We start from the raw sequence: 25,232 nt of genomic DNA, 5'->3' as shown, positions 1-25,232 counted from the left end.
CGGCCACCGCGGGTGAAACGCATCCCACACACCCCACACACGCAAGTATCGACGGGGCAGGCAGAGGGAATAAGCATTGTGATGGAGGAGCATCATTAGAAAACACGCAGCGCATCTGAATTGCATAATCAGGCACCCCCCGCACAGGGAGCGGAGGGACGGCATAATTACGCTCGGGCACGCAGGCACCATTGTTAGGGGAGTTAAAGGATAAGGCTGTTGGTATGAGTAATCGGGAGAGCGGAGTCACGCGGGGAGCCGTGCATAAATTCCCACGGCGCACCTTTGTGACGGACGCCGCCGCATAAACTGCGATAATGCGGGGGGGCTGCGTGAGAAAGGGATTGATTGGAATTTGCGCCACGCAGGTTGAGCATTAAGTAGCATATCAAAAGCGCCCGGAACCGCGGTTCGCGAGCCTATTGTCCAGAGCCTTCCCTTTGAGGTAGGGAGGATAAATAGTGGGCGCAAAGGGGAAATCGGGCTCTTACGCCAGCGCCAGGCGACCAGACGCAGCTCCAGCCAGCGACCCGGACGTCCGTGCGACACGCCGAGGTACGCTGTTAGCACAAGGATCAGCGGACCGCCGTGGACACTTAACGGTGAGTAAGGAGGTAAAAGTAGGATCATAGCCGATAAATAGAGAATAGATTCAGAGGTATCAGCGTAGGCCAGCCTCGTCGACTCACTGATTTAACATCTAGTTCCAGGTAGCGGATAATAAATCATTAATAGCTGATCGTGGCCTCGTGTGATCTCGTGTTATAAGTGCGAACGCGTGTGGTACTGTGTATGCGTAAGCTCGCGGCGTGTGTAATCGGCGTACCCCAGGTGCGCGATCATAACGTGAGCGGCCAGCGCGGCGCAGAGCGGCGCAAGAGTGGGTATCGCGTGTGGAGCTGTATGTGTGTGTGCGCGCACGTTCACGACGTGTATAATACAGGTGCGCGATCCTAACGTGAGTGGTCAGTGTTGAGTGAGTGCCGCGCAGAGCTGTGTGTGGGTGTGCGCGTACGTAATTAACCATGCCTACTACGCGGACCCGCGGGGGAGGGGAATCCTCGAGCGACGGCTCTCACCCCATGGGTGAAGAACCCAGCAGCGGTTCGCCTAGCAGCGAGGGGGCGAGTAATGAGGTTAACCCGGCCGTTTGGGGTACCGAGGGAGGGATCTCGGGGGCTAGCGACCCCCACACATACACATGGACGTACACACACACATGGACACACAAACGCACGTTGACTTACACACTCAGATGGAGCCATACACACACGTCAACGAACACGCACACATGGACTAACACACACACAGTGACTGACACGCACACTTGGAATGACACACAAACACTTAGACGTAGACACACACATTGGGCGTTGTCCGTTCGAAAAAGACAGACACACACATGGACTTAAACACACGCATGGACGTACACGCACACACATATCGACTCAAACACGCACACATCGACTCACACTCACACATGGACGTGCACAGCAATCCCCGATGATGGCACAGCTATCAGCATCGCAGTACAACGTATAAGTAAATAGCGTGACGTGAGCAATCGAAATAGAAATGCTTAGAAGAAAAAGTTGAAATGAGTGTATATTAAAGAGCAGCAGTACGCACAGGTAAGTTGAGAAGCAGGCTACAGTCGAGATAGATTGCCAGTACGCAGACTCAATGACAAGAATTGCTACAATCGACATGAAAGGCTGGCAGTACACTGAGTGAGGTAAAGCAGCAAGCAACAGATAATAGACTGGCATACACTGATAATCGTGAAAATAAAGATTAGCAGTGGAGAATAGGTTGGCAGTGCACTGACGTTAAGTAATCAGCAGGCAGCAGGCTAAAAATAAAAAAAGTTTTGTGCTCACAAACATTATTATTGTAATATGTGCCAACCTGTTTCATAATAATAAGCAATGAAGGTGAGTTTTTATCTGCACACAAACATTATTAGTGTAATGTTTGTCAATAAATGTGTTTACTAATATTAAACAATGGACTTGAGTTGTTAGCGTAAGAATCAAGGAAATTTGTACTTACCATAGCCATGTTGAGGCCTTGTGCCATGCGTAGCCCCCATCTTGGTCTACATTGGCGAGGCGACGGAGTTGGCACGTTGCCAGGCTAGGGGCTGGACCGCTACCCCCCCCCCCTAGCATCCCGTGCAAGAATAATGCTTTGTAAACACTAAAATATTATTATCTACGGAGTCTGTAGTATAAACTGAACGCATCGTGTTGGGGGGGGAGGCGAAGAGGACATCAGACTGTTAAGAAATATCCGCAGCGTTATGTATGTATTGGCTGTAAAACGCATAAAAGGAAATGTCCCCCGTGAGCTCGAGCGAAGGCGCATCACTTGGCAGGGTCCGTTCCCCCCCCCCCACGCAATTGGTGTCAGTCTGTAGGGTCGATGTCTCGCAGTAAGTAAATAAATAAAGATTGGCACAAATGTGTTAATGAAACTACTTTAAAGTTTACGGATGGAAAAACGGAATAGCCTATTCCCACCGCGGGGATTAGGGCGTGCTGCCTGGCAAATTTCTTTGGACCTATAGGCCACCGTTTGAGAGCCAAATCCCTGGCAAGTGCGAGTGCGCGGAGACTTTTATATATAAAAAGAAAAGAAAAAAAAGGAGAAGAAAGATGATGAAGAAGAGTTTAGCGAAAGTGTACAGCACAAAATGATAGCCATTTCAAATGCGCATGGTTTCTACTGGTGTTTTATTAAGCATTCTTGAAATAATAAATTACAGGATTTGTTCAAATATATTCCCTTGTAAAAAGCTATCGGATGTTGGCCAAGTTATTGAGGCACGTTATCTTAGCTAGATTTATATAACGCCTTTTCCAACGCGCTGTACAGCAATTATAACATTGTAAGTAAGATGATAATGATTGTAAATGAATAGGCTTATTGTAAGTGCTGTTGTTTTAATGTCAATCGCACGGGAGGGATTGTTACGGAGGGGTTGGGATAGTCCTGGTCCGAGCTGGGGGGCGATAGAAAACTTGAGGGGGGGGGGAGTAATGATGCATTGTGTTGGGAAGACAAAGAGGGTCAGGAGCAGTGGTGGTTCGTGATATTTCCATTAGGCGGGGCTGTTGTAAGTGAAAATGTGGTGTTCTAATCGGTTGATCAGGACCCAGTTGCTTTCAAGTTTTCAAGTTTCATTTATTAGGTGTAGCCCTGTGAGCCATGCGGCTCTTGAGTCGGGTGCAACCGCAACAAACAAAATATGAACAGAGAACATCTTAAAGCGACGACGCGCAACAGAAACATCCTGGAAAAAACAGCAAATCTTCCAGAAAAAAAAACACTATTACAACGCTGTGTGCAAAAATCCCAATATGATGCAAGTCAAACAATAACAACCATAAGACATAATCATAGGGTTTTTCCCCTTTTTCCTGGCAACAAAACTGAAACCTTTTTACAAGGATTCATGTCTGCATTAACCACAATACTTGCAGTCAAAATGCAAACAAAAAACACACTGATAATATATGCATTGCAGACATTAATCCTTGTAAAAAGGTTTAAGTTTTGTTGCCAAAAAAAAATGGGAAAACCCCTATTATTATATTTTGGTACTGGCAAAGGAGGTCTAATGATGAACCATAAGACAATTTAGGTTAAAGTTATTAGGCCAACTCCGCACTTCTGCAAGAAACATGGCTTAACCATATGTTTTCGAAATCACCAAAATAAAGCTATAAATACAATGTAACAACAGTAATCATAGGAACTTTGATTCAAATTTAACAATAAACGATATACATAACATGTACGACCAAACTTGCAGTCATATCTGGCAGCATGACACTCCCAGTGTATGATGTGTGAATGAGTCAGTGTATTATGAGTGAATGGGTCAGTGGTTGTGTGAGTGTATGATCTGTGAGTCAGTGTATGATGTGTGAGTGAGTCAGTGTATGATGTGTGAGTGTATCACGGCATCCTCCCCGCCATCGCGGCCTCCTCCACGCAATCGCGGCCTCCTCCACGCGCGCGCGCACCACGCAGCACGTCCACCCAATCCAATGCTTGACATTCAAGTTCTACTGCATTTGAATATTTAGAAGTCACACCACAGAGTTCATTGCTAATTCTTTGTTTGCTTGCACCTCCTGCCATTGCTGTTGTTTCTTCCTAGAGCGTGAAGTGGCACGGTGCAACCTCGCGTTGTGACATCGTCTCATTGCAACCACGGGCGCCTTTTTCAACGCCCTGAATGGGTCTCAAACGGCGTGGCTAAAAAGCGAAGCTGATCGCCACGATGAAGGGGGATATCTCTCACTCTTGACGCCTTCACAGCTGCCCCGAGACCTCCTCGAGGCACAAATCAGACCGCGGCGTTGCAAGCAGCGGTTTCTAATACGAACAACTTAAAATGTTATTTTCGTTAAGCAATTCGCGTTGAAAGAATTGTGACATTTTATTATAAAAATAAAATCTCATCTCCAATTACTTGGTTGGGACGGTGCCCCAAACGCCCCCTAGTGGCCAGGAGCCAGGTGGTTGGAAGAGGCCCAACCGCTCCCCATTGGTCAAATGCTATAATTTATGCACAGCTTGAATTAAATAGAGTATGTATACTATTTCTTTTACTTCAATAACATTTGCGTAGACAGATGAATAATAATGAAACGATCACTAATTTAAAGATGTATTATACGAATATGTAATATAATGAAAGTAAAATTAAATTAAAAGGTGGTCACCAAGTATAGGCCCCATAGGATAAATAGAAAGTGTGTTCATAGAAGTACCTACGAGTGGTGGCCCTAAGCTTTACTCTGGTTTCTCTTCAGAGCGAATACCGTATTTTCCTGCATATAACCCGCGGGGCATATACCACTGCATTTGCTGTCAGAATTGGACGCGAAAATGGTGACGGTCTTGTTGTACAATGAATCGCTACCAGATCATGATGTGGAGGTGTGGCTGCTATAGGATTGCCATCTGTTGTCAAACCGCAAACGCGTCCAGGACTCACTGGGCATCTGGACTGGTGCTCGACAGTAGCGGCTGAGGCTCAGAGCTGCTGTCCGAGCGCCCTCAACATTGGTGGTAGTAAAGGCTTCGTTGTCTACGAAGGCCAACCCAAGCTCTGCAGAAGGTGCGGGTGGATGGGATCATCTAGCAGCGGCATGTGAAGCACGAGTGTGCTATCACTGCAAGTCTCTGGATCATGCAGTGGATAATTGCCAAGCCCCAGCGCAATGCAACATTTGTGGAAGCAAAAACCATTTATACCGGAACTGCCCTGAATCATTTGTAAATATGGTCCGGGCGTGTAAAAAGCAGGTCGCTGATGAAGGGTGCAGAGAGAAAGCTGGACCTTTGTTGGAGCACACTCCACATAATTTGGCTACTGACGATGTTGATGGAGCGACAGTCATCCAGAGAACGCCACTATTCGAGCAGGAGAAAAGAGAGGAGCTGTGGATGGGGGAGCATCTCCAAAGTCAGCAGGAAGACAGCTCCAAGGCCAATGTGATGGAGGAGGCAGTCTCTGAGCCAACTGTGGCTGACTGGGCAGTGGAAGTTGAGACGACAGAGGACGATGGAGAACGGCAGAAGAAAGTTGACAAGAGAGTGTCATTCGAGAGGACAGGCTGGCAGAAAGCAAAGAGGAAGAGGAGAGCACCGAGTGCCTCATCATGGTCAATTTCCGGGAAATTCCCCCAATTGTCTGACTCTTCAACAGAAAACTTGGCTTTATCCGAAGAAGAGATAACAGCTAAGCTGAGCCAACAGATTCGGTCTTTCCCGAAATCTGTGAATGCCGAGAGTTTGTTGGACCTTGTTGATGAAAATTGCTATTCATTGTTGGAGGACTTTTTGCTGAGCCGGACTAAACACCCTGAGCCATGGCGCTCTCTGTTGTATCGGTCAACGTGTGAGGAATCTGGGGAGCAGCTGAACGTAAAGCAACGGTTCATTATTTGTGGACTCTAAAGGAGAGACATTTATTTTTTGCAGGAATGTCACCTGCCTTATTCCCTCGACCAGGCAAAACTGGCTGAATCCTGGGATGGACAATGTTTATATATGGCATCGACATAACTGCATTATGTCGATGCCATATATAGAGGAACTGCAGTACGTCTAATTAATGTATATGCTCCTACGCAGTGTTCGGAGTGAGTGGAGCTGTGGGGAAATATATCTTCCCTGCTGGTCACACAGAGACATGTTGTTCTGGGTGGAGATTTTAACTGTCCACTCAGCTTATCAGACGTTCTGCCTGCCACTGGGAGTCGGAGGATAAATCCTTCTTCTAGAAAGCTCAGTGCTTTAGTCAAGAATTTAGATTTGACTTATACTTTTAGGTGTTTACACCCAGCCCAGAAAGCTAATAAACAAACCTGATTCCAGAAGTTGCCTCCGCGACCTTTATTACAAATTTATAACATTTTTGACATGCGTTTTTCTGGATTTTTTTTGTTATTCTGTCTCTCACTGTACAAATAAACCTACCATTAAAATTATGGACTGATCATTTCTTTGTCAGTGGGCAAACATACAAAATCAGCAGGGGATCAAATACTTTTTCCCTTACTGTATGCCACCTTCAGATGTTTACCACCTGACCTGCAGGCTGCTTTGGCAGGTGGTGGAGGTGGATAGGGCAAGAATGGGCAGTGAGGCAGCAAAAAAGAAATGGCAGTGGCCTCCACCTCCATGCCGCGCATGTTGATACAGGCAGCACTTATAAAAATAAATGTAGCCATAGTACTGGGAATTGAGGAGTGAGACTCGGGTCGGCAATTGCGGATTCTTGTTTGCTATATATCTGATAGACCAGGAAAGAGTGTTGTGGTTGTCAGTACTTTCCATGTGTTGTGGAACTGTGGGGGATTCTGTATCGGTGGCAATGTCCATCTCGTGGGTTGTTGTTGTTATTTTGAAACTGTTGACTGTATATAACGGAAATAAAAGCTTTTAAATACCTTTACTAAAAATGTCCGTGGAGAGGCGGGTACCCTGGCCGTCAGGCCAGTGGGTGCTTTGCCAATAGATATGGAGACCTGCCAAGCTGTGGAGATGATCCGGGATGAGCAAGCCACGTCAACTGTGTGATGCCGCCGCCACGAAGCCGTTCAGCAGGCGCCCCATCTACGACCTCGCCACCACCAAGCGACGGAGCCGACCCCGCGTCCCCCTCACCTCACCTCACATGAACACACCCGCACGCATTTTCCCCCCACCCATAGAGCTCCGAGGGGAGGTCACCTGACCAACCGGTTTTTATCCGAGAAACCCTTATCGGGATTAACTTTCACGGTTTCCGGCGACCAGGGAATTGGACGTCTCCCCCGACGCTACTTTACACCGCGGCGCTGCGACCGGCCTTAAGATGGTATGGTCGCAGCGAAGGGCATTCGGCCACCGCGGTTAAAAAGCATCCCCCCACACACACCCCCACGGGTCGACGAGACAGGCAGAGGAGGGACGGGGCGGCATAGTTTAGGGTGCGCAATTGATGGGGCAGGTGGTAGGGACATGCGGAGGCTCCGCGCTTAACTTCCACAGCAGGCCGTGGTGATGGACACCGCTGCACGCGCGCCCATTGTTAAAGAAACTGGAAGGGGAGTGACGACAGGCGGGGCAACATCCCTTTGATGTAGGGAGGATAAAAAGGGGGCGCAATGGGGAGATCTCTCTCTTACTCCAGCGCCAGGCGACAAGACGCTCTCCAGCCCAGCGACCCGGACGTCCGTGCGACGCATCGAGGTACGCTGCTAGCACAGGGATCAACGGACCGCCGTGGGCACCTAACAGTGAGTAAGAAGGCGAATTAGGATCATAGCTGATAAGTAGGGAATAGGTCCAGGGGTAGTAGAATAGGCCAGCCTCGTCGATTCATACTGACTCAACAACCAGTTCCAGGTAGCAAACAATAAATCATTAATAGCGAATCGTGGCCTCGTGTGATCTCGTTGAGCACTGTGAACGCATGTAGTGCTGCGTATACAGCGGCTTGCCTCGTGGGAGCGCTGCGCAGAGCGGCGCGAGAGTGGGTGTCGCGTCTGTGCAGGTGTGTGCGCTCGTAGTGTGGGGGAAGGGGTCGGTGCGTCCACAGGTCCCCGCTCCGTCTATCGCCGCAGGGACTCGCGCAGTGTGAGGGCAGCGTCATTCGCCCTCCGACCCCTGATCCCCGTTTAATAGCGCGTGATTCGTGGAGAGACAATGCAGCGTTTACAGGTGAACGAGAGCGTGCGGCGAGCTATGCCTCTCACACGGGCTCGCGGAGGGACGGACCAGGGAGGGGAGCCATCAGGCGATGAGCTCAGCGGCGGCAGCAGCTGCTCGCAGAGTAGCGAGGGGTCGGCGAACGGCAGAGCCCCTGCCATAGGCACGGAGCAGGGAGGGACTTCGGGGACCAGCGGCCCCAACAACTGCTGCCGAGGTGGAAGCTGCCACAGCTCAAGGGTCAGTATCGACTGAGGGGAGGCAGTGCTACAGACATTGGGGAGTCGGCTGGCCAGGGGACACAGACTGCTAAGGTGAATGCAGAACCTGCATCGGCAGAACAGCACCAGGAACGTGCAGGGCCTCGGCGCGGTGGGCCGGGAGCAGGCTTCACACCGGATCGTGCCAGACGCTACAACTGTGTCTGGGTTGCCTTCAAGGAGGAGGTGACGGAAGAGGTGACTATGGGCCGCTCGATTTTTGTGCGAACTATGGTTTTGGGAATGTTGCAATTTGAGCCCATGGACCTATTTTGTTTGATAGCTTTGCCGGGTGGCAGAGCCTTTGATGTCAGTTTTAAGACGAGCAATTTACTACAACGCTTTCTGACACGTTTTGAGGAAAAAGCAGGCGAGAGGCCCGTCTCTGCTCAAGCTGCATTTGCTGTCAGAATTGGACGCGAAAATGGTGACGGTCTTTTTGTACAATTAATCGCTACCGGATCATGATGTGGAGGTGTGGCTGCGACAGCATTGCCATCTGTTGTCAAACTGCAAATGCGACCAGGACTCACTGGGCATCTGGACTGGTGCTCGACAGTGGCGGCTGAGGCTCAGAGCTGCTATCGGTGCCCTGCAATACATTCCGAGCGCCGTCAACATTGGTGGTAGTAAAGGCTTCGTTGTCTACGAAGGCCAACCCAAGCTCTGCAGAAGGTGCGGTGGACGGGGTCATCTAGCAGCGGCATGTGAAGCACGAGTGTGCTACCACTGCAAGTCTCTGGATCATGCAGTGGATAATTGCCGAGCCCCAGCGCAATGCAACATTTGTGGAAGCAAAAACCATTTATACCAGAACTGCCCTGAATCATATGTAAATATGGTCCGGGCGTGTAAAAGCAGGCCGCTGATGGAGGGTGCAGAGAGAAAGCTGAACCTTTGTTGGAGCACACTCCACATAATTTGGCTACTGACGATGTTGATGGAGCGACAGTCATCCAGAGAACGCCACTATTCGAGCAGAAGAAAAGAGAGGAGCTGTGGATGGGGGAGCATCTCCAAAGTCAGCAGGAAGACAGCTCCAAGGCCAATGTGATGGAGGAGGCAGTTTCTGAGCCAACTGTGGCTGACTGGGCAGTGGAAGTTGAGACGACAGAGAACGATGGAGAACGGCAGAAGAAAGTTGACAAGAGAGTGTCATTCGAGAGGACAGACTGGCAGAAAGCAAAGAGGAAGAGGAGAGCACCGAGTGCCTCATCAAGGTCTATTTCCGGGAAATTCCCCCAATTGTCTGACTCTTCAACAGAAAACTTGGCTTTATCCGAAGAAGAGATAACAGCTAAGCTGAGTCAAGAGATTGGGTCTTTCCCGAAATCTGTGAATGCCGAGTTTGTTGGATCTTGTTGATGAAAATTTCTATTCATTGATGGAGGACTTTTCTGCTGAGCCGGACTAAACACCCTTAGCAATGGCACTCTCTGTTGCATCGGTCAACATGCGGGGAATCTGGGGAGCAGCTAAACGTAAAGCAACGGTTCATTATTTGCGGACTCTAAAGAGAGACATTTATTTTTTGCAGGAATGTCACCTGCCTTATTCCCTCGACCCGGCAAAACTGACTGAATCCTGGGATGGACAATGTTTTTGGTCTGGGAGCAATGCTAACAGATGCTTGGGTTGCCATCCTCATAAGAAGCCGAAGTGTGGAGGTACAGGAGGCCCAGGAAGTTGTTCCTGGCCGACTGCATTATGTCGATGCCATATATAGAGGAACTGCAGTACGTCTAATTAATGTATATGCTCCTACGCAGTGTTCGGAGTGAGTGGAGCTGTGGGGAAATATATCTGCCCTGCTGGTCACACAGAGACATGTTGTTCTGGGTGGAGATTTTAACTGTCCACTCAGCTTATCAGACGTTCTGCCTGCCACTGGGAGTCGGAGGATAGATCCTTCTTCTAGAAAGCTCAGTGCTTTAGTCAAGAATTTAGATTTGACTTATACTTTTAGGTGTTTACACCCAGCCCAGAAAGCTAATAAACAAACCTGATTCCAGAAGTTGCCTCCGCGACCTTTATTACAAATTTATAACATTTTTGACATGCATTTTTATGGATTTTTTTGTTATTCTGTCTCTCACTGTACAAATAAACCTACCATTAAAATTATGGACTGATCATTTCTTTGTCAGTGGGCAAACATACAAAATCAGCAGGGGATCAAATACTTTTTCCCTTACTGTATGCCACCTTCAGATGTTTACCGCCTAACCTGCAGGCTGCTTTGGCAGGTGGTGGAGGTGGATAGGGCAAGAATGGGCAGTGAGGCAGCAAAAAAGAAATGGCAGTGGCCTCCACCTCCATGCCGCGCATGTTGATACAGGCAGCACTTATAAAAATAAATGTAGCCATAGTACTGGGAATTGAGGAGTGAGACTCGGGTCGGCAATTGCGGAATCTTGTTTGCTATATATCTGATAGACCAGGAAAGAGTGTTGTGGTTGTCAGTACTTTCCATGTGTTGTGGAACTGTGGGGGATTCTGTATCGGTGGCAATGTCCATCTCGTGGGTAGTTGTTGTTATTTTGAAACTGTTGACTGTATATAACTGAAATAAAAGCTTTTAAATATCTTTACTAAAAATTTCCGTGGAGAGGTGGGTACCCTGGCCGTCAGGCCAGTGGGTGCTTTGCCAATAGATATGGAGACCTGCCAAGCTGTGGAGATGATCCGGGATGAGCAAGCCACGTCAACTGTGTGATGCCGCCGCCACGAAGCCGTTCAGCAGGCGCCCCATCTACGACCTCGCCACCACCAAGCGACGGAGCCGACCCCGCGTCCCCCTCACCTCACCTCACATGAACACACCCGCACGCATTTTCCCCCCACCCATAGAGCTCCGAGGGGAGGTCACCTGACCAACCGGTTTTTATCCGAGAAACCCTTATCGGGATTAACTTTCACGGTTTCCGGCGACCAGGGAATTGGACGTCTCCCCCGACGCTACTTTACACCGCGGCGCTGCGACTGGCCTTAAGATGGTATGGTCGCGGCGAAGGGCATTCGGCCACCGCGGTTAAAAAGCATCCCCCCACACACACACCCACGGGTCGACGAGACAGGCAGAGGAGGGACGGGGCGGCATAGTTTAGGGTGCGCAATTGATGGGGCAGGTGGTAGGGACATGCGGAGGCTCCGCGCTTAACTTCCACAGCAGGCCGTGGTGATGGACACCGCTGCACGCGCGCCCATTGTTAAAGAAACTGGAAGGGGAGTGACGACAGGCGGGGCAACATCCCTTTGATGTAGGGAGGATAAAAAGGGGGCGCAATGGGGAGATCTCTCTCTTACTCCAGCGCCAGGCGACAAGACGCTCTCCAGCCCAGCGACCCGGACGTCCGTGCGACGCATCGAGGTACGCTGCTAGCACAGGGATCAACGGACCGCCGTGGGCACCTAACAGTGAGTAAGAAGGCGAATTAGGATCATAGCTGATAAGTAGGGAATAGGTCCAGGGGTAGTAGAATAGGCCAGCCTCGTCGATTCATACTGACTCAACAACCAGTTCCAGGTAGCAAACAATAAATCATTAATAGCGAATCGTGGCCTCGTGTGATCTCGTTGAGCACTGTGAACGCGTGTAGTGCTGCGTATACAGCGGCTTGCCTCGTGGGAGCGCTGCGCAGAGCGGCGCGAGAGTGGGTGTCGCGTCTGTGCAGGTGTGTGCGCTCGTAGTGTGGGGGAAGGGGTCGGTGCGTCCGCAGGTCCCCGCTCCGTCTATCGCCGCAGGGACTCGCGCAGTGTGAGGGCAGCGTCATTCGCCCTCCGACACCTGATCCCCGTTTAATAGCGCGTGATTCGTGGAGAGACAATGCAGCGTTTACAGGTGAGCGAGAGTGTGCGGCGAGCTATGCCTCTCACACGGGCTCGCGGAGAGACGGACCAGGGAGGGGAGCCGTCAGGCGATGAGCTCAGCGGCGGCAGCAGCTGCTCGCAGAGTAGCGAGGGGTCGGCGAACGGCAGAGCCCCTGCCATAGGCACGGAGCAGGGAGGGACTTCGGGGACCAGCGGCCCCAACAACTGCTGCCGAGGTGGAAGCTGCCACAGCTCAAGGGTCAGTCTCGACTGAGGGGAGGCAGCTGCTGGAGGGGCTGGACGTGCCTGCTGGCCTCGACAGGAGTGCTACAGACATTGGGGAGTCGGCTGGCCAGGGGACACAGACTGCTAAGGTGAATGCAGAACCTGCATCGGCAGAACAGCACCAGGAACGTGCAGGGCCTCGGCGCGGTGGGCCGGGAGCAGGCTTCACACCGGATCGTGCCAGACGCTACAACTGTGTCCGGGTTGCCTTCAAGGAGGAGGTGACGGAAGAGGTGACTATGGGCCGCTCGATTTTTGTGCGAACTATGGTTTTGGGAATGTTGCAATTTGAGCCCATGGACCTATTTTGTTTGATAGCTTTGCCGGGTGGCAGAGCCTTTGATGTCAGTTTTAAGACGAGCAATTTACTACAACGCTTTCTGACACGTTTTGAGGAAAAAGCAGGCGAGAGGCCCGTCTCTGCTCAAGCTGCATTTGCTGTCAGAATTGGACGCGAAAATGGTGACGGTCTTTTTGTACAATTAATCGCTACCGGATCATGATGTGGAGGTGTGGCTGCGACAGCATTGCCATCTGTTGTCAAACTGCAAATGCGACCAGGACTCACTGGGCATCTGGACTGGTGCTTGACAGTGGCGGCTGAGGCTCAGAGCTGCTATCGGTGCCCTGCAATACATTCCGAGCGCCGTCAAGGGTGCAGAGAGAAAGCTGGACCTTTGTTGGAGCACACTCCACATAATTTGGCTACTGACGATGTTGATGGAGCGACAGTCATCCAGAGAACGCCACTATTCGAGCAGGAGAAAAGAGAGGAGCTGTGGATGGGGGAGCATCTCCAAAGTCAGCAGGAAGACAGCTCCAAGGCCAATGTGATGGAGGAGGCAGTCTCTGAGCCAACTGTGGCTGACTGGGCAGTGGAAGTTGAGACGACAGAGGACGATGGAGAACGGCAGAAGAAAGTTGACAAGAGAGTGTCATTCGAGAGGACAGGCTGGCAGAAAGCAAAGAGGAAGAGGAGAGCACCGAGTGCCTCATCATGGTCAATTTCCGGGAAATTCCCCCAATTGTCTGACTCTTCAACAGAAAACTTGGCTTTATCCGAAGAAGAGATAACAGCTAAGCTGAGCCAACAGATTCGGTCTTTCCCGAAATCTGTGAATGCCGAGAGTTTGTTGGACCTTGTTGATGAAAATTGCTATTCATTGTTGGAGGACTTTTTGCTGAGCCGGACTAAACACCCTGAGCCATGGCGCTCTCTGTTGTATCGGTCAACGTGTGAGGAATCTGGGGAGCAGCTGAACGTAAAGCAACGGTTCATTATTTGTGGACTCTAAAGGAGAGACATTTATTTTTTGCAGGAATGTCACCTGCCTTATTCCCTCGACCAGGCAAAACTGGCTGAATCCTGGGATGGACAATGTTTTTGGTCTGGGAGCAATGCTAACATTGCTAACATTGCTCCCAGACTGCATTATGTCGATGCCATATATAGAGGAACTGCAGTACGTCTAATTAATGTATATGCTCCTACGCAGTGTTCAGAGTGAGTGGAGCTGTGGGGAAATATATCTGCCCTGCTGGTCACACAGAGACATGTTGTTCTGGGTGGAGATTTTAACTGTCCACTCAGCTTATCAGACGTTCTGCCTGCCACTGGGAGTCGGAGGATAGATCCTTCTTCTAGAAAGCTCAGTGCTTTAGTCAAGAATTTAGATTTGACTTATACTTTTAGGTGTTTACACCCAGCCCAGAAAGCTAATAAACAAACCTGATTCCAGAAGTTGCCTCCGCGAGCTTTATTACAAATTTATAACATTTTTGACATGCGTTTTTCTGGATTTTTTTTGTTATTCTGTCTCTCACTGTACAAATAAACCTACCATTAAAATTATGGACTGATCATTTCTTTGTCAGTGGGCAAACATACAAAATCAGCAGGGGATCAAATACTTTTTCCCTTACTGTATGCCACCTTCAGATGTTTACCGCCTAACCTGCAGGCTGCTTTGGCAGGTGGTGGAGGTGGATAGGGCAAGAATGGGCAGTGAGGCAGCAAAAAAGAAATGGCAGTGGCCTCCACCTCCATGCCGCGCATGTTGATACAGGCAGCACTTATAAAAATAAATGTAGCCATAGTACTGGGAATTGAGGAGTGAGACTCGGGTCGGCAATTGCGGATTCTTGTTTGCTATATATCTGATAGACCAGGAAAGAGTGTTGTGGTTGTCAGTACTTTCCATGTGTTGTGAAACTGTGGGGGATTCTGTATCGGTGGCAATGTCCATCTCGTGGGTTGTTGTTGTTATTTTGAAACTGTTGACTGTATATAACTGAAATAAAAGCTTTTAAATATCTTTACTAAAAATTTCCGTGGAGAGGTGGGTACCCTGGCCGTCAGGCCAGTGGGTGCATTGCCAATAGATATGGAGACCTGCCAAGCTGTGGAGATGATCCGGGATGAGCAAGCCACGTCGACTGCTGCCGAGGTGGAAGCTGCCACAGCTCAAGGGTCAGTCTCGACTGAGGGGAGGCAGCTGCTGGAGGGGCTGGACGTGCCTGCTGGCCTCGACAGGAGTGCTACAGACATTGGGGAGTCTGCTGGCCAGGGGACACAGACTGCTAAGGTGAATGCAGAACCTGCATCGGCAGCACAGCACCAGGGACGTGCAGGGCCTCGGCGCGGTGGGCCGGGAGCAGGCTTCACACCGGATCGTGCCAGACGCTACAACTGTGTCCGGGTTGCCTTCAAGGAGGAGGTGACGGAAGAGGTGACTATGGGCCGCTCGATTTTTGTGCGAACTATGGTTATGGGAATGTTGCAATTTGAGCCCATGGACCTATTTTGTTTGATAGCTTTGCCGGGCGGCAGAGCCTTTGATGTCAGTTTTAAGACGAGCAATTAACTACAACGCTTTCTGACACGTTTTGAGGAAAAAGCAGGCGAGAGGCCCCTGTCTCTGCTGAAGCTGCATTTGCTGTCAGAATTAGACGCGAAAATGGTGACGGTCTTTTGGTACAATTAATCGCTACCGGATCATGATGTGGAGGTGTGGCTGCGACAGCATTGCATCTGTTGTCAAACTGCAAACGCGTCCAGGACTCACTGGGCATCTGGACTGGTGCTCGACAGTGGCGGCTGAGGCTCAGAGCTGCTATCGGTGCCCTGCAATACATTCCGAGCGCCCTCAACATTGGTGGTAGTAAAGGCTTCGTTGTCTACGAAGGCCAACCCAAGCTCTGCAGAAGGTGCGGTGGACGGGGTCATCTAGCAGCGGCATGTGAAGCACGAGTGTGCTACCACTGCAAGTCTCTGGATCATGCAGTGGATAATTGCCGAGCCCCAGCGCAATGCAACATTTGTGGAAGCAAAAACCATTTATACCGGAACTGCCCTGAATCATATGTAAATATGGTCCGGGCGTGTAAAAGCAGGCCGCTGATGGAGGGTGTAGAGAGAAAGCTGAATCTTTGTTGGAGCACACTCCACATAATTTGGCTACTGACGATGTTGATGGAGCGACAGTCATCCAGAGAACGCCACTATTCGAGCAGGAGAAAAGAGAGGAACTGTGGATGGGGGAGCATCTCCAAAGTCAGCAGGAATACAGCTCCAAGGCCAATGTGAGATTGGGTCTTTCCCGAAATCTGTGAATGCCGAGTTTGTTGGATCTTGTTGATGAAAATTTCTATTCATTGATGGAGGACTTTTCTGAGCCAGACTAAACACCCTTAGCAATGGCACTCTCTGTTGCATCGGTCAACATGCGGGGAATCTGGGGAGCAGCTAAACGTAAAGCAACGGTTCATTATTTGCGGACTCTAAAAGAGAGACATTTATTTTTTGCAAGAATGTCACCTGCCTTATTCCCTCGACCAGGCAAAACTGACTGAATCCTGGGATGGACAATGTTTTTGGTCTGGGAGCAATGCTAACAGATGCTTGGGTTGCCATCCTCATAAGAAGCCGAAGTGTGGAGGTACAGGAGGCCCAGGAAGTTGTTCCTGGCCGACTGCATTATGTCGATGCCATATATAGAGGAACTGCAGTACGTCTAATTAATGTATATGCTCCTACGCAGTGTTCGGAGTGAGTGGAGCTGTGGGGAAATATATCTGCCCTGCTGGTCACACAGAGACATGTTGTTCTGGGTGGAGATTTTAACTGTCCACTCAGCTTATCAGACGTTCTGCCTGCCACTGGGAGTCGGAGGATAGATCCTTCTTCAGCTCAGTGCTTTAGTCAAGGATTTTGATTTGACTGATCGCCATTGCCAATCATTGCTACAATGCTGTGGGCTGTCATGAAATTGTCTTTTCCGAAACCAAGGTGTTCTGCAAACCTCCTGGCTACCATCAAAGGTTTGTACACGAAGCCATACAAATTTACAAACACAGACATAATTTCAACCGTGATGATGGGTACAAACTGAGTAATCATTGGAAAGATGTTATTAACCATGCAAAAAAGATTTAACTACACATATTTGGACCATCTTATTTGACAGACTATTCTTTAGTTACTGTACAGTTTACTGATAGACAGCCAGTTTTGTTTTATCATGTTTAGCTTCTTTTTTCACACGCTGGTTTCCTGCTTTAAGTTTTACCCACCAAGCAACATAGCAGGAGGCTGTTTCTTCCTGACCTGCTTTTTTGCTTTTACCATATACATGGCAGGGGCTCGGTCCCATTAGCAGCAGTTGCACTTTAACAACTCTGGCACCCCCCCCTCTCAGCCAGTCTACGTTATGTAGACTAGCTGTAGTTTAAGCCGCACCAACCTTACCATAATAATAAAAAGGGGGCCTGTCCTGGCTCCTCCCCCCTCAACCAGTATATATACGGGGTCGGATCTCTTGGAATTTCTCATTTACTTGATACAGCAAGCGTGATGTGACGGTTCCACCTGAAGACGGAAGCTTGTGTTGCCTCCGAAACGTCGTGATTTTTATTTAATCTTTATTTTACTTTTATTAATTTTAATTTTTTACCTACGTGACTTTACCGAAAAAACCCAAGAATATGAGTCCTTGCAGTCACGAAAGCTTCAAATCTAGAAATACTTTTAGGTGTTTGCACCCAGCACTTCCCGGTTTCACCTGGGTCAGTAGCTCAGGATCTTTGCATTTGAGAATTGATTTTCTTTTTGTTTCTGCTAAGGTTACAGCAAAGCATGTGGAGACTGTGCCAGTCTCTTTATCGGTTCACAAATTGGTTATGGCGAGGATTCAAATCCCGGGTGGAGTAATGTTATGGAAAGAGATCTGGAAAATGAACATGAGTTTCCTGGAAGATGAGAAGCTGGCGCGGGCCTTCATTCAACATTATGAAGAATGGAGGAGCCTACAGTGTTGTTTCGGCACCATGGCTGAATGGTGGGAGATGGTTAAAAGTCGGACTAGGGGTTTCTATCAGGCACACAGCAAAAGGATGAGTGTTGGGAATGCGATGAAGGGCTTAAATGACAAGCTGGAGAAGGCATACCGGTTGCTGGAATTAGGTTTTCCTATGGTTGACGAAATAAGGGATTTAAAAGACAAGATTTCCTTGTCACTTGAAAATCAGGCAGCGCAGTTCGTTTTTAGGGCACGAGTTAGGGCAGTGGAAGAGGGAGAAAAGTGTACGCGTTTCTTTTTTAGAAAGTGCAGGAAACCCAACAGTGTCATCCATGAGCTCGATAGACCTAGCCTTAGTAGGCAGACACAGACAGAAGGTATTCTTGAGGTTGCACGAGAGTATTATGCAGACCTCTATAGCCATAAAATATCGGAGGTGGACACCCGGGATTTTTTTCTTGGGGAAGTTAAACAACAGGTCGAGGCCCCGGATGAGATGAATGGGCAAATACAAATGGACCAGCCAAATTTTACGCCAAGTTAGTGGCACAATACAGTGCTTTTCCACTATGTTCCGAGTCAAACTGACACCAAACTGTGATACACTGGATTCACAAGACATCTATATCTTGCTCGGAGCCAAGCAAGGCCAGGGATAAGTTTAATAACACGTCGGTTGCGTGCGACGTCAATCGGTACACTGTGAGGACACGGCATCACCGCAGTGGCGAGATGTTAGCTACCTCGCCTGGTATGCAGGAGTACATGGGTTTGATCCAGACCCTGACGTTTGTTTAATTAGAGTTTGCATGTTCTCCCCACAGTCGCGTGTATTTTTCTCCAGGTCCTCTGGTTTTTCTCTCCACATTTAGAATCAACATGCGTTTAAAGCATTTGGCTGCTATAAATGTCCACATGATAAAGCCACTTCGTTGAGCAATCAGTTGTGGCTAGGTCGCTTTTTAAAAAGAGCGAAATAGCTCAGTGGGGCCTTACCTGGACAAAAAAAGAAAGTTTAGTTTTAGTATCTACACACGTCTCGGCTTCTTCCATTGCCGGAAACGTCGGCAGCGCAAAAACAACCTGGCGCCTTCTGACCCAACCGGCGATGGCATGGCCACGGCACGGCCCGGTTGCGTAGTGGAAAAGAGAGGGAGGAGAAATTTCCCCAGCCCCTGGCTTGAAGGGCGTTACACTTCCTTCTTCTCGCCGTGCTTCTTCATGTGTATCTTCATGTTGGTCTTGTAGGGAAACGTCTTCCCGCAGAGCTCGCACGCGTACGGCCTCGCGCCGGTGTGCGCTTGCTCGTGCTCCCTCACGTACGTGAGCCGCGTAAACGCTTTGCCGCACTTGCTGCACGCGTAGGGCTTCTCCTTGGTGTGCGTGCGCTGGTGGCTCCTCAGGTAGTCCAAGTGGGAGAACTGCCTCTCGCACACAGTGCACACGAAGGGCTTCACCTCCTCGTGCGTCTTGCGGTGCCTGTTGAGCGACGACGTGCTGGAGAAGTTCTTCCCGCAAGCGCTGCATGGGAATGCCTTCTCGCCTGTGTGCGACGTCAGGTGCCGCTTCAAGCAAGACAGCCGGGGGAACTCCTTCCAGCAAACCCCGCACACTTGCAGCCTCACTTCCTTTTCCACGTCCTCCTCATCTGGGAAACACATTCCACCGCGACCACAGACGATGTCTCTCGGCGATTGTGGTCATACATAATTTGCACAGTCAATGAAGTGTGTTGCACAGTTCGGAGACTGAGACGAGATGTGAGAGGTAGGATAGTGCGTGGCAGAGAGTCGTGTGATTTGAGAGGGGAAAATGCGTAGAAGGAAGTAGAGTAGAGATGAGACAGTGTGTGGAGAGTAGAATGAACGAGAAGGGAGAGGCAGGGGCGAGCCCATGAATACGATTTTGATCTTGAAACGGGATCCGATTGCAGTGGGAGCCATTGGAGGAAGTATTTAGACTATTTGGCCTCGTTTATAGGTGTAGGTGAGGAAGCCCAGTACAGATAGTCCCCGAATTACGACGGTCCGACTTACGATATTTCGATCTTATGATGGCGATAGCGATACGGCAAAATTGTAAAATATAAAAAATTTCGCGCGGCAGGCAAACGCAGCTGCGTACGAGGTACGATACTGCACGTTCAATGCATGTATGATACGTAGCTTTAGCGATTTCATTTAGGGTTACTACGATACGATACATACATTCAAGGCATGTTAAAACATTTCATAGCAGATAGGATTGTTTCCTGCAAAAACTTTCTATTAAATTGCAGTTCATATAGGTAGGCTCAGAATTTACCTTGTTTTTTTACTTTACATTTTACTGTGCAATAATACAGTATTGTAATTAATAAATACATACATACAGTATATATACAGTACGGTACTGTAAATTGCTCCGTTTTGCTAAATTATCACCATTCTTTAAGACTCCTGGGTAGGCTAGGCCATCTTCGACTTACGATATTTTTGACTTACGATGGGGTCGTCGTAACGCATCTCCATCGTAAGTAGAGGACTATCTGTAATGGAATTTTGATGCTGCTTTGATCGCACACGTGGGGAGAGAGAAGAATGCCGCCGCTACTCACCATCGCTACTGTCGCTGCTCTCCTCCACGTCGCCCTCATTGACCGTGGGCGCGTGATGACTCCAGCCACTCCCCTTCTCCTCCGCATTGCCGTTCTCCACAGCAGCTCCATCTCCCGGGCAGTCGTCCTCCACCTCTAAGCAGCCGCAACAGCAACAACCGTGGCTTGGACTCTCGCCCTCAGGATTGGGTAGAACGTGAATGGTTGATAAAATTTTATTCTGAACTAAAAAATGCAATACACTACTTTTTTTAGTGGTCAGTTACACAGACCCCTTTACAAAAATTCCTTCAGAAGGCAGGAAACCCCCTACAATAGATGCCCAGCGTGACCTGGCCGATGATGCTGATAACCCCAGCAAGCCTCGCCCATCGCCTTCCTGTCCAGCGGCAATCCGAGGAACAGAGGTGAAGACTTTGTCTTTCCGACTTCAGGCAGTCCCCGGGTTATGGAAGGGTTAGGTTCCCGAGAAATAATCGTAACCCAAATTTCCCATATGTCAGAACATTTCCCCCCCAAAATCAACAATAAAATCGCATATCCAGAAATGGTTGTGCCTCCCCTACCGTTTTCACTCAGTACTGTATCGTATTGCTGTACATACGCTCTGCACTTCCTATGATTCTTTCATTTGATTGTACATCTACCCTAACACTACCTATAATTAAACTAATGGAACATATATTGAACTGTGTCCAATTGTTTATGAATACCGCCTTACGCCTCGCTCTGCAGGATTTATCCGCAACCTCACCGCGTAGCACTGTTTGCGCTTACGTAACTAATGCAAACATTTACGCATACAGTATTGCATTTTTTTACATGATTTTTGGGAGCATTTCCGTAAGTTGGGTCTTCCGCAACCTGGGGATTTTCCCGTATATTCATGCTGTCCGATTCGTCGAGTAATCGAACCGACTAGTAGTGCAATCAATAATCTAGATAGCCGCATGATCGTAGCAGTGACGTCGCCAGTAAGAGGCGAGGGTGTAGAGGTAAGTGCTCGCCTACCAACGCAGGAGAGAGCGACGTTTCTGGGTTCCTCCTGCCAGCCCTCGCCACCACCGCATCCCTCGTCTCCTCCCTCGAGCTCTTCCTCAGCTCCAGGTCCCTCTTTTCCCACACATCTCCACGGTGACCGATGCTGCTGTCCTGGAGCTCCACTGCTAACCTCACCCATGTCTGCCGTGCAGGGAAAACAACGGTATGAGAACTGTGATCTCGATTATGGAAACAAGTGAGAAGTCTAACGTCATACTTTGTAAATCTAGATTGAAAACTCATCTCTTCAGAACGACTTTGTGTTTAGATTGTTGTCCTTCACCCGTACCTCTGATTAATCCATGTGTATACATGATTATTTATTATTTTGAGTTGCGTCAACCTTTAAAGATGCTACAACATCGTTTGTAAGCGTAGGGCATTGTGTACCGGTAAAACATCCAAACTGAAAACTTCATCACTACCTACAGGTAAATCACAACATTCTTTCACTTTATGAACAATTAGGATGAAGGCAACAAAAGACCTGATCAACTCCAAGACAGTTTGGGAATTGGCATCTGTGTTTTTCGATGGCGGGAATTCATTTTTACCAAGATCTGGTGGTACCAGTATAATGTTGGAGCTACTTCCACTAAAAAACATTTTTTTTTACCAAGTAAGGCCCACTGAGCTACGTAGCTCTTTTGCAGAAGCAACCTGGCCACCAATCACAGCTCAACGAAGTGGCTTACCATGTGGAAATCTATTGCAGCCAAATACTTTAAATGCATGTTTTTAAATATGGAGGGAATAACCAGAGGAGCTGGAGAAAAACCCACGACCGTGGGGAAAATATACAAACTCAAAACATACAGCAGGCGTCCGGGTCAGGATTGAAACCATGACATCCCGCATACCAGGCAAGCTAGTTAACACCTCGCCACCACAGTATACTGCATAGTTTGTATTGACCTAGGCCGTGGTCTACTGTGGAGAACGTGACAGACTCAAAAATGGGCCTCTTGCAACAACCTAAGGCCGTGCTCCGGAGCAGCCGTGGGCAAATTCTCCGGTGAGCGAAACACGGACCCTCATCGCTGTTTTCCTCCATCTTCACCTCCGCGTGGGCGGCATCGGCTCCTCTGCCTCTCCGCGAATCCGACATCTCTGCACGCGACAGTGCTAAACAAGAAGAAGACATCGGTCGCTTAAACCTCGGCTCATCCGATTGCAGCCCAGAGGATTTCCACCAGTTGGGACGTCTGAGAAACAAGAAACAAGCACAAGGAAGAATGTCCACGAATCGGGAAAACCTCACGGTCATTACCACCTAATAACACAATTTGCATGTACAGCCCTTTTATAATTTAACTTATGATTCGTAGGGGATATTTTGACCATACTTATGCATACTAAAATAAACTTTTTATTTTAATAAACTTTTTATTTTAGTATGCATAAACTTTTTATAAACTTTTTTATTTTACCAGGTAAGGCCCACTGAGCTATATAGCTCTTCTTCAGAAGCGACCTGGCCACAAATGACAGCTCAACGAAGTGGCTTATCGTGTGGACATTTCAAGCAGCCAAATACTCCAAACATGTGATTGTAAATGTGGAAGGAAAACCGGAGAGAGACACGCAAACTCCACATATACTGCAGGCGTCAGTATCACGATCGAACCCACGATCTCCTGTATACCAGGCGAGGCAGTTAACATCTCTGACGCTGATTGGTCAAACCCTGAGCGATTAATCACAGAGGGCTCACACCAAGCACAATAACCCCCCCCCACCCCCATTGTGGATTACCTCTGGATCAATGCCAAACGGATAAAACCTTGATGCATCAACCCCTAATAGATGATATCCCAAACTTATCAATACTCCCTGGCTGCATCAGACAACAGAGGAATTACTGATTCATCAATCCACAATAAGTTATACAATGAATTGCTCAAAGATCAATCTCTGATGGATCACACTAATGGCTCAGGCTCTTGATGGCCCACATTGATGGCCCCCATTGATGATGGCTCTCCGATGGCTCTCTCTGTGATGATGTCTCTCTCTCTCTGATGTCTCTCTCTGATGATGTCTCTCTCTTCGATGGCTCTCTCTCTGATGATGGCTCTCCGATGGCTCTCTCTGTGATGATGTCTCTCTCTGATGATGGCTCTCCGATGGCTCTCTCTGCGATGATGGCTCTCTCTCTGATGGCTCTCCGATGGCTCTCTCTCTGATGATGGCTCTCTCTCTGATGATGGCTCTCTCTCTGATGATGGCTCTCTCTCTGATGGCTCTCCGATGGCTCTCTCTCTGATGATGGCTCTCTCTGTGATGATGTCTCTCTCTGATGATGGCTCTCCGATGGCTCTCTCTGTGATGATGGCTCTCTCTCTGATGGCTCTCCGATGGCTCTCTCTCTGATGATGGCTCTCTCTCTGATGGCTCTCCGATGATGGCTCTCTCTCTGATGGCTCTCTCTCTGATGGCTCTCTCTCTGATGGCTCTCCGATGGCTCTCTCTCTGTGATGATGTCTCTTTCTGATGATGGCTCTCCGATGGCTCTCTCTGTGATGATGGCTCTCTCTCTGATGGCTCTCCGATGGCTCTCTCTCTGATGATGGCTCTCTCTCTTTGATGATGGCTCACAGCTCTCATGGCTCACAGCTCTCATGGCTCACATCTCTCATGGCTCACATCTCTCATGGCTCACATCTCTCATGGCTCACATCTCTCATGGCTCACATCTCTCATGGCTCACATCTCTCATGGCTCACATCTCTCATGGCTCACATCTCTCATGGCTCACATCTCTCATGGCTCACATCTCTCATGGCTCACATCTCTCATGGCTCACATCTCTCATGGCTCACATCTCTCATGGCTCACATCTCTCATGGCTCACATCTCTCATGGCTCACATCTCTCATGGCTCACATCTCTCATGGCTCACATCTCTCATGGCTCACATCTCTCATGGCTCACATCTCTCATGGCTCACATCTCTCATGGCTCACATCTCTCATGGCTCACATCTCTCATGGCTCACTCCCCTGATGGTGGCTCACCCGCCGATGGCTCACAGCTCTCAACACTCCTGACAAGTTGAAAACCACGGTGGCGAACGGTGGAAGGCTCGAGGTGTTGACCTTCACGCAGCAGTCGACAGAGCCTGGCCCCAGTCGCTCTCTCACCTGGAGGCAGCCGCTGGTGGGGGACGGCGGCGAGTTCCCTGTCCACGGCTCGACGGCGTTCGGAGACGAAGTGGGCCGCGAATCGCCACCGCCGCCGCCGCCGCCTTTCACGGTCACCATCAGTGGCGATTACCGCAGAGTCGTCGGACTCGACAACATCGGCGCCGGGGAAACAAAGACGGCCGGGCGCGGCGATATCCAGGGCAGCGCCGGCACCGCCGCCACCACGTCACGCGCCATTGCCGATCGTCAATAGGCGCTCGCTAACTGCACTTTGCCTCGGCGGCCGTGTGGTGGTGGTGGGGAGGCTACACGGGGGACCTTTGTCTGTGTGGTAGTGGTGGTGGGGGGGTGCGTTCGCGAACGAACAATTCACGCGTGCGTCAAACTGTCTTAGGGGGTGCGTTCGACAATTCAAAAGCTTCAGGTCTTCTCGGCCACGGTCATTCCCTCCCTTCTCTACGCTTGCGAAACGTGGACCCCCCTAGTGGAGCATCTTCGCCGGTTGGAAACATTTAGGCTGGCCTGCCTACGATCCATCCTGGGTTTGACCAGGCTGGATTGTGTGAGGAGCTCACAAGTCCTT

At 49.3% G+C, this 25,232-nt stretch overlaps 1 protein-coding gene across 2 annotated transcripts; it reads right to left on the bottom strand.

Annotated features, from left to right (window-relative positions):
* Positions 1-3,165: 3,165 nt before the first annotated feature.
* LOC144946216 (uncharacterized) lies at positions 3,166-25,005 on the bottom strand. Of its 2 annotated transcripts, none has more exons than XM_078875072.1 (5): positions 24,647-25,005; positions 22,536-22,628; positions 21,474-21,644; positions 20,463-20,640; positions 3,166-19,514 (listed from the first exon to the last, which is right to left on the bottom strand). In XM_078875072.1, exons 2-5 carry the CDS (start codon positions 22,539-22,541, stop codon positions 19,057-19,059), a joined length of 813 nt encoding a protein of 270 aa, XP_078731198.1. In that variant the 5' UTR covers positions 22,542-22,628; positions 24,647-25,005; the 3' UTR covers positions 3,166-19,056. The 2 variants fall into 2 exon arrangements, with proteins under 2 accessions (XP_078731198.1, XP_078731197.1); XM_078875071.1 differs by having other exon boundaries at positions 20,463-20,597; positions 24,647-25,002.
* Positions 25,006-25,232: the final 227 nt, after the last annotated feature.

The sequence above is a fragment of the Lampetra fluviatilis genome, chromosome 40 (genome assembly GCF_964198595.1).
Source record: "Lampetra fluviatilis chromosome 40, kcLamFluv1.1, whole genome shotgun sequence".
Lineage (NCBI taxonomy): Eukaryota > Metazoa > Chordata > Hyperoartia > Petromyzontiformes > Petromyzontidae > Lampetra > Lampetra fluviatilis.
Note: the sequence above shows the minus strand (reverse complement) of the source record. Positions and strands in the feature narration are given on the sequence as shown.

Bases quoted from the DNA above. Each gene is read 5' to 3' on its own strand.
- LOC144946216 (XM_078875071.1), bottom strand. From the start codon at position 22,611: ATGTCGGATTCGCGGAGAGGCAGAGGAGCCGATGCCGCCCACGCGGAG. The intron at 21,645-22,535 runs GTCCGTGTTTCG...CCTGCACGGCAG, and splicing joins GGAGGAAAACAGCGATGAGG to ACATGGGTGAGGTTAGCAGT. The intron at 20,598-21,473 runs GTAGGCGAGCAC...GCGGCTGCTTAG, and splicing joins CGTCGCTCTCTCCTGCGTTG to AGGTGGAGGACGACTGCCCG.